This window comes from Orbicella franksi, chromosome 13, assembly GCF_964199315.1.
Source record: "Orbicella franksi chromosome 13, jaOrbFran1.1, whole genome shotgun sequence".
NCBI lineage: Eukaryota > Metazoa > Cnidaria > Anthozoa > Scleractinia > Merulinidae > Orbicella > Orbicella franksi.
Window position 1 is genome coordinate 7,539,331 of NC_138157.1, and position 12,093 is coordinate 7,551,423.

Consider the following 12,093-nt stretch of genomic DNA (forward strand, 5'->3'; position numbering starts at 1 on the left):
TTTTAGCTCTGCTGGGTTTCTGCCAGCTAGAGATGAGCCAGGAATTTCATCCTCACAAAGCAAAACAGACATGTTAACTCAGTCACTTCTCCTATCATCTGTAATTTTTATCCTACAACGCCTCGTTTTCGCGTTTGACCGCTCGCTCGCCCCAAGAGGGTCGTCATTTGTGAATACGGTGTATACACTCGTAGTTTTGCACTTCTTCCATGGACAAAGCCTGATTAAATTCTGGTGTTTTGGCGGCCATGTTGGTTGTGAGGCCGTGTTGAGTTCTGGGATAATATTGACACACCATGGGGCAGTTTGGATCGCTTGGATCATTTCCCGGCGAGAAAGTAGCATAAAATCCTTCATGATCGCCCGGGTCTGCGACCAAGCATCCGGATAGAGCACGGACAATCCAAGCCATCGCGATCGCACCAATCGCTACCGGCATTAACGATCGTCTGAGTAATGCTCTGGTATAATCGCCCCGATCGTACCAGGTTTTCAATGAAGTAACGGCGGTGATTTAAAAGATCGGGGCGGTTATATGAGAACCAGCCTTAGGCTCCCTTATACCACGACGAGAACGGCAACTCTAACGGGAGCGAAGCTAAACAAAAGGTATAATGTCAGACAGTGCATAGTTTTGGCTTCTTTTTGCCAGGTTTTTTTTTTTTTTTTAAGTGCGCTCGTTGGTCAGTTTCATGATTTATAGTCTACTTAAATCTTGAAAAAAATTGCTAATTGATCCTTTTTAGGTTCTTTTCAAGTCATAATGAGCTTGGTAATTTCGGTGTTTTCCTGATTTTAACGAGGCAAACAAGCATTTTGAGTCTTCGCTCGATTTGTCACGAACGGAAAGCACTTGCAGTACTAACGGACTGTTTGTCGTCGAGTCAATCATGGACATTTCTCTTACAACCTCTTATGAGAATTCAGCGGCTCAGATGCCACTTCTTCATTTATACTCTGTTCGCTTAATATTCTTTGCACAAAGTAACAATTGATAAAGAGGTAGTCGTTGATTGCGCCCTCCTTCCCTATCTCAGAGCTACAGTTGGGTTGATCTACCATTCCTCCTTCCGCAATGGTGTAAGGTCCCTCTTATCTTTCTCTTCGCTCATTCATACTTATCGCAGTAACGATCAATGATTTCCAGCGAAGGCACGCGAACGGAACCGGGAAGTGATTGCATAAATGTAATCAGTGTCCGTCATGGGGCACGACGGTAGCAGAAACAATGAAATATGGAAATAAATTAAAACTTGGCGGTTATGCCCACGTTTTTTCTTGGTTTGGAAACAAAACCGAATCAACTTCCTTCTGAACAACCGTTTCCGCTTGTTTTTGCTTGGGAAGAAAGCCAATTTGTAGCTAATAAGGATAAAATTTTGAACTGCCTACTAGATGTTTCCCAGGAGTAAGCGAGTTATACAGTTCTCAATCGTTATAATTTTGTTTTCTAGCAGATGCAAATTAATTAAAGAATGCCCACCCTCTTGATTTGATTTCACAAGAACTCAGTGCTGATGTTCGCTCAGCTAGCATTAAAAACTTTAAATGCCTGTCAGGGTATAACCTCAATTATGACTTCACGGCGTTATAGGATTGTTTTTGTAGCCCAAATGTTTCCATTGTATGTTGGAGAAAATCATTAGGGGTATTGTAATCGTTTCCGGTGATAGAATTTTAGTGTTTCATCATAGCAGTTTTATTGCCAAATACCCCAAAAAAGAATGTTTTTTTTTCTGCTCTCCTCCTACCAGCGGATTAGAGAAAGAGCCGCATTATGCAGGATCGACAGTATAAATTTTATTTTAACAGTATAGACAGAGTCATCAAGAGAAAATGAGGAGTCATCTAAATGTGGGTTCTTAAGTGCGCCACATTTAAAGGGACATTGATTGCGTCGGATTGAACAAGTAGTCGTTTTATAACATAGCCCAGTGTCAATGGATAGCATAGCCCAGTGTCAGTGTCAATGTGTCTCCTCTTAAAATAATTACTATTGAAAATTTCATCCGTTTCCGTTAATGTGGCTTTTGCGCTTACCACTGCAGTTTTAAATGCCAAATTTTTAAACAGAAATAAGCCGCAATATCAATTAATTGTTTTTCTGTTCTCTCTCTCTCTCTCTCTCTCTCTCTCTCTCTCTCTTTCTCTCTCTCTCTCGACTTCTACTTACTTCCTCGTACCATGCAGCAGAATATAGACAAAGTGGGAACAGGATTGAGCTTCATCGTCCTAAACTTAAACGACAGGGTCGGGTTGTTAGTTTAGATTTCAGTTTCATTTTGTCACTTTTTGGTGGGGTTTCCTGTTTATATTGTTTGTCCTACAGTTTTGAGCTGGGGTGATCTCAAACTAAACAAAACTCAGTATGCAGTGAAAAACATTTTTTATGCAGGAATAACGAATATTTCAGTTGACTTTTAATCCTGGGTTAGCCGTATAACCAGCTCCCGAACAACACGGCCTAGGGTTTTTTTTAACACATAATATAGCAGATCGTCAGTCATCATTCATTTCATTTAAAATGCATGTTCCACGTAGATGTTAATTAATAGCTTCCTGAGAAGCTCGATGTGTCGCACTGGCACGTGAGAATTTGGGGTTTCCGGCTCTGTTTTTATTTGGCCCCTCTCGCGTCGTCTTGCTCGATCGCCTGCGCGCGTGGCAAAACAATGCTAAACCGAAACTGAAACTGGCTCGTGCTAACGGTACCTATCAAGCTCGCGCGTTTTAATCAGCCAGGCGCGGATAGTTCTTGGAAGAAGAGGTAGACAACTACTAACTGATAACTGATAAGTGGGCCATCCGGATCTGCCTTAAGTGCAGGTCATCGCAGTAAAATAAAGGGGCACAGAAAAAAAAGGTTTGCATTTCACCAAAATTAGGTTGTAATTTACTGACACTAGCTTTAGAGTTTCTGTCCGTCCGCTGCCAATTTTTACTAGAGCCATCCTTCTCAGTAAAGACGGTGGAACGCAAACCGGCTTTAATTTAGCATCCAAATCTACAGCGCCAATCTGGCGAGGATTTTGAGTATTATCGCGACTCGGTAACGATTTAATGTAATACCCTGATCAACTACAAGAGATACCAAAAGAGCTCATTAAAGTGCACCTAACCCCAAAATTTTTTTTCGCTAAAACAAATCTAGACTTTATTTGAAGCATTTGGGCGAAGAAATTTTTGAATTTGGTTGAATCCTCGATTTTCTATGCCCTTTCAAAGTCGCGATTAAGTGTTTCACGACCGCGTTTTAGGGAGTCTGGGGCGGCGGTACCTGATGACGTCTACCCAGGAACCAAACACAATAGCGCCTCACTGTATTTGCTCGAGAAAATAGAATGCAAAACTAATCGTTCCGATGTATTTTGGGACTAAAACGTCCAAGTTTTGTCTCAGAATCATTTCTTTTTCGTCACTGGAGTCAGAGTTAAGTTTCGATTCGGAAGGCTCCGAAATAAACTTCGATCGAGCACGTTCGACAACTGTGAACTCACTGCTTAGAGCTTTGAGAACAATTTGCAATATTTCAAGCGACGACGGGGAAGACGTCTTTGCGGACGAGCTGCTTGTATATTAGGAATGGAAAGCTAGATACGAAGTGGAGGAGCAGGCAAACGAACAGCAGGAAAGAAAACTCAAGGACTGCTTTGGATGGTAATTTCGTCAACTAAACATAAGATTCCCACGCGTGTTTATAGCCCGTTTACATTTGTCCTTACCGAGAATGTATTTTGTCAAGGTTCTGTTAAATCCAGTTTGTGTTTTACTTTCAGTTGAATGCTTCATGTTTATAAGAGCGACGTACGTGTTGCAGTTTTCGAGACTTGATGACCTCCAAAACATTGGCTTCGATCGATTGAAAATCGTATTGTTTGGACCTGTATTTTTGAAGCTGCGGGAAGCAAGGCGGAAGGAAACATTTCATACAATTACCGATTTCACATTGTCACACGTTTTAAGTCGTAACTCCAAATAACCAATATAAATTGTCCTCAAAGTTTGCAGTGAAATTCGTCGGATAAGCGAAAAGGATGTGTTCCCTAAGCGGTCCGCAGATAATGTTACGCGGTCATATTTTCGACGCTATTGCACAGAATCTTTGTCACACTGCTGATTTCCAAACCTTCGAAAAACTCTGTGAGTCTAACAATTTTGTTATCATGTAATTCTAGAGGATTAATCTTCGACTTTCATCTAAATCGAAAGAGAAATAAGTGTTGGTTAGCGGCGTACAGTTGCGATCTATTTACGTATCAGTATAACGCTTCTTGATCATGACCGGATCACACAACTTTGCCGGTTATGTTATAAATACTGCGGGATTGGAAGATATAGGTTGTCGGTGGTATTTCTACAAATTGCTGGTTAGCTTTAAGCAGAAAATTTATGAAAACAGCGTTCGAAAGTCTGCAGAACAAATTCCAGTGAGAGTTCTTCAATGGTTCTCACAGATTCAGTTCGCTTGTTTCGGTTCGACAAAATCAACCATCGTTTACGTCTTTATTGCACCATTAGCCGATCATCGCCAGTAAATTGTACAGTATACCTTTCTTTAAATCTGGAATATTGCTGCAACAGCCGATAGCACCTTTGAAAGGCGTTTCTGCGCACTTTTCGAATGTGTATTGCACCATCCTGAAGGAGATGAGAGGAAATGAGATATCCAACCTTCCTGGGTAGACGTCACAAGAGCCGCTGGACCCATTCTCCTCAAACTCGGTCGTGAAACAAAATGGCGGTGTTTTGGAGCTATTTTCGAGATTTCGTCGTGGCACAGAAAATCGAGGATTTAACGGAATCCAAAAATTTTTTTGTAGAACTATTTCAAATAATTAGCAGATTCGTTCTAGCGAAAAAAAATTTTTGGGGTTAGGTGCACGTTAAGGTCAGAACTAACACAATGAAACCGAGATCGACATTATTTTTAGCTCAAGTGGTTTGTGGCTTTTAGACATTCGTCAGGCTTTAATTGATAACTCGGCTGAAAGACGGATAAACTTGCTTGATGTTGATCCAATTTGGTTCAAGTTTGGTTACAATTTGTCAATATTCCAGACCATTCCAGTTTGACTGTGAACAAGCCTTTTAAAGTTGTAACTGGCCTACGAAGGGCAAATAGTGTCATCGCTCTAAACTCTCAGCTGGTAAAACCTGGGAATGGATCGTTTTCTTTTGACCACAAACGACAAATCAACTCAGTGTTGGCAATGTTCCACAGATGCAATAAGCACTCGAAAGAATACAAAATTCACCAGTCGAAAATAGTAATAACGTCAAGCACGTCTTTCGTTGAAATTCTCGTGACTCTCTCGCTAACACTCATAGCTCCTGACCTAAAACACGCCTCAGTATGCTTGTGCCCTCGGGACAATTTTTCGTGTACGAAGCACAGCGGGTAGGTGAAATTCCCGCTATCCAAAATTGTGAGTAATGCGGTATAAAAACGGGAAATGAGGGTCAAACCATAGGCTATCGATTTGATTTAGGTCGAGGCAATGCTTGTTTATCCTCACATTTGCTCCGTGGGTACTAAAGGTATTAAAGGTATTTGTGCGCCAGAGAGCTCAAATACGGTTTTTTAATTATTTGAGCTCAGAAGTAAAACAGTTACTAGCAAGCACTCCCGTACCAAGAGCCATTTTCGCATTTTATATATAGCCGCCCACAAATTGGAGCAAGCACCAGAGTTTCTTTCTTTCTCCTGTATTTGTATTTTCAAACTACTATTTAACTGACAATTGCGACAATTAGCGCGACGAAAATACAAAGCACAAATACAAATGCAAAATGCCTATTTCGCGATGGTTCAGTTTCTTAGTTTGAAATGGCGCATAAAATTACTTTTTTTGATATCCAACGGGGGTGATATCTTAACGGGGGAAATAGCTTTCAAACAAAATAAATTCTCTATTCCATTTGATAAAGGCCGATAATTCAGTTTTTGAGGGTGGAAACCTCGCCAGGTTAGGTCTTAAATATAGTACTATACTGAGGGAATGCAGATCTTGACGCCAGCTTTGAAATGTCCTGGTCTTTTGCTTACGAACAAGGGGGCAAGCCCTCACCAGAAATTCCTAGCGCCCTCTTCCCTCCACCCCCCCCCCGGATTTTCCAATGACTGCCAAGAGAGAAAAAGGTGTTTTGTGTAAGTTAACAAAGAAACCTTTGAAGACGTGTTAAAGAATCGTCCGTACAATCAACAATTTTAATCTACAGACGGGCTAGAATCGTCTCGATCGCGTCAGGAGAGTAGTTTCAATTTCTAGCTAGTTTCTAGCTCAGCACATGATCCAGCTAGCGATATCCTCACATTATATTAAATCACTCACTGAGTCGAAGATAGACCGGAAATAAGATCCACTGCGCGGAAACGGAAGTGTTATGTTCAAGTTGGTGATTTTTGGACACTAATCAAATCCAGCGCTCAAGAGATGCACCTTAACTCGGTTATAAAGCCACAGGCATTTGTGATTTAACCAAACTACTGCGAAACAGTTGGAGCAAAGCAACTGACGGATGTTGAAGTCCTTGATGACTATCTGAGCTTTTGGAGCTACGTAAGGGCTTGAAGCATTTGAAAGGTAAAGAAGCTTTGTTATGATACATTCAATCTATAATTGAGGTGGGATTTTGTACACATCGCTTTTTTTTTTTGTCGGCACGTGGTTTACAACTTACTAATCAACTCAGTCTCTAATCATTTGCGGCCCTGTAGGACACATGCTTTGTTTCTCGTATCGAAGACGACGAAGAAGCTGCAGTCTGCTTGCAGTAAATTTATCTTAGATATCTATCACGTTCAGCTACGTTTGTTTCTGTAAGGGAGAGGGATTCGCCAAAACCGCGCATTTCGCTGCGTAAAGCCTGTGACACAACCTCTTGTCGGTCTTGTACGCTGTAAGCAGTCTCTAATGTAAAACTTTTATTTATAAATTTAATCTCAATGACAAACATGCAGGGTAATTATGGAATCTTTTGTCTTCAACCACTCAGGTAACTGAGCACAGTTACGTAAGTAAATTGTGACGTTATCGGAAAATTCACAGCCGAGTCGATTTGTGCGTTTGAAGTCTTCTTCAGGGTTTGTTCATCTTTCTAATCGCGCGTTCTCGATCTTGTGGAGTGCACACTTTTTCTTTTCTCCACACAGAGCTATGCATGTTTATTATTTGTTTTTTGACGCCACCAGCGCGTGATCTTAAGTTAATTATCGACATGATGGAGGGTTATAATTAGCGCACTGTACGACAATGAAAATTGCATGCGATTCGAAATGTACGCCGAGAGATATTGTTGATTTGTTGTTAGAAATTGGTGTTTCGTGAACAGGAAATGATTTGCGCCAACATTACAATGCTAATACCTGTTTCAACATTGATTTTCCGTTGTTGACTAAAAACAGACGGCTCTCCTCTGATAGTACTTTCGTCTTCGTAATCTCTTCTTATTTTAACACGCACATTCAACCGGCTGTTGACAGTAGGTCAAGGTCACGACACGGGGTGTAAAGTTTTTGAATTACTCACGTACAACTTCGCTAGCATTCTGTCACACAACGCGTCGACATTGCAGTGTCTCCAGGCAAATAGCAATTTACCTTCCATTTTCAAAATTGCATTTTCGTCTGCAGCTGTTCCATGCTGTACCGTTTTCAGAATTGTTAGCGATTCTGGGACTGGGCCGAGGTAGTGGTGCATCAGCTGGCAGACTGATCAGTGTGACACGTGCATGATTAGGTCACGTCGATGACGTCATACGCTGATGGTGATACGTGCCTGTGACTTTTCCCGCCTTTTTCATGAAAAGAATCTAATGCAGACAAAACAAAGCAAGTGCATTGCCCAAGTTGACGTTGTACAAATAACGTCTTTCAACAGTATTTTCCAACTGTTTTCTGAAATGCAATACATTGAAACGTGCTTGAGAGAAGCGGAAAAGCTGTCCAATTAAAATCTGGGCCCCGATTTTCGCACATAATCCACATAAACCTGTTTTAGCAAACTGAACTATGCAAGGCATTGAAATTTTCGAGGAAGAAGCGTATTCTGTTTACAGATCTATTCTTTTCTCTAACATCGTCGAGGGCGACGTTAAACGGTCGGGACACACTAGAAAAAAAAACACGGATCGGAGATAAAACCTATCCAGGTTAACCTAAAGGCAAGTGCCCCAACTATTTTATTGGTAACGAGACAAGAAGGTTAATTCGTTTGCACCAAAGGTTTTTCTTAAAAGAACTATGTTTTGACTGCTGATAGTCAAAATTACTTTAGATTGAAGAAAGCCCGACAAGATATAATAGTTTTCTAAGTGGAAAAACACTTAAGAACTAATTACTTACTGTCCTCCCGCTGGAAAATAGGGTCGAAATGTAATAAAAAAAAAAGAGAGAGGAAAAAATTAGAATGCAAGAATGGTTACGACCGATCGACAAAACATACTCATGATTAGTTCTTGGAATCAAAAGTGTTCCAATCCCTCATGACTGAGAAATTAACGGTAGTTTAGTCACTGGTTTTGTTTCCTTCAAGTTAACAGCTTAGTAAGGCCATTCAGCAAGTACGTGATTAGTTGGATTACCTTAAAATAGTTTGAGATTTCAAGTGCTATAATCCGCAATAAGTGAGAACCGCAAATACTGAAGCGAGAAAATTCCAAATCTCAAAAACATGATCGAACCGGTGGAATCATGTTTTTCGTATGGTGATGGGTTCCATCGTCGAAGTACTCGCGGACATATTCTCACGTTTATTCTCTTTCGCTTTGTGGACAATTTTCTTCTGGTCAGGGGCCCGTTCGCACCCGCAAAGCCGTAGCAAATTCTCAAACCTCATGATTACAGCGCCATTTTATTTTCATACAAGAAGTTTCAGGCCCGTGCACCTCTGCGTTTTTAGATACAGAGAAATTAAAAATGGCTTTACGGGCCCGAAAAGTTTCCGGGGCTTTCGAGAAACGGGCCCCAGCTCTAAGTTTTGAAAATTTTTGAAAATATGGTGGTACATTTGTAGATATGCTGAGGAAATACCTACTTGTTGGTAATTTTCAGTACTTGTCAGCTTGACCGACACTTCAATGAATTGGAAAAATAAATACACGGCTTTGCGTGATCACGGGCTTGCATGGAAGAGCTGGACGTCTGGTGGAAATCGCACCACTTAGTTGGCACGTGGCTCTCAATACGTGCTTGAAAATTCTTTATTCGTCAACAAATTATAGGAAGCCACAAGCTGTTGAGTCGGAATAGCATGAAAGAATATGATTTCGGCAAGATCACGATTAACCATGTGCTAACCAGAAAGTTCCTGACGCTTTACACCAAGTTTAATTTAACGAGTTCTTCATCAGTCTAGCCTATGAACAGGCTCCCTAGTCGATCGAGGATGGTGAAACGAGAGAGCGAAAAGAAAGAAGATAGAAGACACTCTCAGCCAATCCCTTCTAGGCCATTCCAAGCGCGGTCAGACCCGTCCAGCCGGAGCCTGTTCACAGGCTATCATCAGTCATGTGGCGCGGTATACGTCCGCTATTTGTTTAAAAAACAAAAGGTGGTTTTCCGTTAAAATAGACTGCGAGCAATCTCTTTTCCTCTAAAATCCGTGGGGAAGAACGCAAAACAAGGGAGACGGTACGAGTGTGACTGTGAGCGTGACGTGCGAGTGACGAGTCACCCTCGCGGTCACGCTCACACGTTTACTTGATTTATATTTGGAAGGAAGGGAGCCCGCACTTCTCTCCCGAACTCTTCTCGGGGAGGAACGTAGACCGGACTCGAGCGAGCAGAGGAAATCGAAAGTTGCCTAACTCCCCCTGCCCCTGTTATTTTTGCACTGGATAGCATTTTTGGACTTTTTGGCCTGGGTCCAAGGAAGAAGTTTTCAAATGAACGTTTTTGCTTCCTTTTAGGGGAAGGAACCAAACACAAACAAAATAATTCTTTTAAATTCGTCCTTATCATCGTCTTTCACTTTCTCTAACTAGATAAATAAAGAACGACAATCTTTTTTTAGCCCTTTCGGAACAAATATCGACATTAAACACCGCTTAACTTCTTAGTCTGACTTCTTCAAGGATAAAAACCATCTAATTCTCAACTGAAAGGCCGGCCGGTTAACGTAGAAAACAGCGAATGGTCATGCTTAGCTCGCCGGATTAGAAAAAAATAAATAAATAAATAAAATTTTCAGGAATGTCAAACCTTGACCACATTATTTGCGATAGAGTTGGATCGCATCCATTTTTGTCATGTTAGGATTTTCTTCCTTTGTTCGCGCCCTCTTGTCTTGAATAATCGGCACTTGAGAGACCATGTTGAGTGTGTGATCGTCAGTTGTCAATTTTTGTGTGAATCTGTGAACAAGATTCCGCGACGAAAACCACAACTTTTAACGTATTGCAGATGCTTTTCGGTAATCTCGTTTTTTTTTTTTTACCAATGGAAGAAGCTAAGTTGCCGTATTTTTAAAGAAAAGCAGATTTTAGCATTACTTTGATAACAACCCGACAAAATATCTGGCTGGTCTTTGAATGCGGCGACATCGAGTGTCTGTTTTTGACGTTCATCCAAATATTACTGAAAGATGGGAGATGTCGAATTTTCGTTCTTGTGTTTCAACGTTATGTCATCGTTCTGGAGAAAATGTCTGGCTTAGCGTGGTTTAAGCGTGTCAACTGGAGATTACATGCAAAAGAAAGAGAGGTAATCCGTTTGAAACCAAAGACTTGGTCTTCGCTCGCGGTTTAACCTTTAACCCAACCTGATGCATTAGAAAGATTGTTTTTCAGCGACGAATAAACATTATATTAATGATCGATCATCGGTGCGCTGGCAAATCCCCGAGAGATGAGCAGCTACAACGTTTGAATCTTGCATATGTTGGTAAGTTGCGTAATATTTATATGCCGCATTTTTTTGGGGTTATAGGAGAACTCTGGCACTGTACTGACATGCGCGTGCTCAAGACAAGTATATAAATTGATTTTCGCGCTCAAATTTGCGAATTTCGCCCTTATACTCAAGCAAACGCGCGGTGTTAAATTGAAACCAAATAACACTGACTGGTTTTGTGTTAAGGTTTGCAAAAGTTCTGCGAAGATTGTTCTCAATGAAGACTAAGTCATTTTTTTTTTCTTTAATGACAGATTGCTTCTGCAATCTCAAATGAAGGCGCTACTGCGCTGCGAAAACGGCGTTTCTTTCGTGATGTTGGAGATTCCCCCTAAGTGCGTTCCGCATCTATGGCGCCAAAATTTCGCCTGGTTTTCTTACACAAAACAGATGACACACCACTTAAAGTTATAAACAGTAACTGTAAACGGAACTGAGACGAAGAACTTGGAGAACAATGAAAAGAATCCGACTGGCAGACTGTTTATAAAGCTAGCCGGTGTCCTCAAGGGCATAATATATAGAATTTAGTAAACATCCATCTTGGAGATCGTACAATCTTCTTTCACTTGGCTGATTGAACTGATTGGATTGTATAAACGTATTAAGGGTGCAATATTAGAATTCCAGACGCGTTGTTTTTTCCTTGCAATCCAATTCAAAGGTTGTCGACTGGTCGAAGTCGGGTGCTCTTCAATTTTACGAGAAAAACAAATCTCTGAAACTAGGAAATTTTTGAGCTGAGCTTGTCACATGTACTCGTTTCAACTGGGTCACTGTTTTCAAGAATTATGTTTGCTCAACGTTTTGTAAAAATAATCGAAAAACATTTAGAAATGCAAGATTTCTTGGCTTGAATAGATGCATCAAGGGTCTCTTTCATTCTTGCGCCCAGCCGTGAGCCTTATCGATTACCTCTGTGCAATTTTGTCACCTGCTTCAGCATTTTACGGATATTTCCAACGAATGCAGTCACGAGATGCCGAAACGAGTCGCAAACTGGTTCAAAGACTAATATAACGCGATCATGCGAATTTTAGGGCTAGCAATGAAATATATTTTTTGAGGTTTTCGTAGTAACATATTGCATACGGTCCCCTAAATTGTAGAGGTCAAATCAAGGCCGAGTCTATATTTGCCGGTGACATGGCTGGCTCATCTCATTTTTCTTAATACACCTTTGTCAGTTCTACACCGGTATG

At 41.0% G+C, this 12,093-nt stretch overlaps 1 protein-coding gene across 3 annotated transcripts in view; it reads left to right on the forward strand.

Moving 5' to 3' along the window:
• The first annotated feature begins 6,137 nt into the window (after window positions 1-6,137).
• The window catches only part of LOC145466064 (uncharacterized), a 31,995-nt gene continuing 26,039 nt past the window's right edge, over window positions 6,138-12,093 (forward strand). For 2 of the 3 annotated variants that reach the window (XM_081449843.1, XM_081449846.1), the window contains exon 1: window positions 6,138-10,882. In XM_081449843.1, the coding sequence (XP_081305969.1) occupies window positions 10,877-10,882 (6 nt within the window). In that variant the 5' untranslated portion in view covers window positions 6,138-10,876. The remainder of the gene's footprint in view (window positions 10,883-12,093) is intronic. The other variant, XM_081449845.1, reaches the window with a different exon arrangement.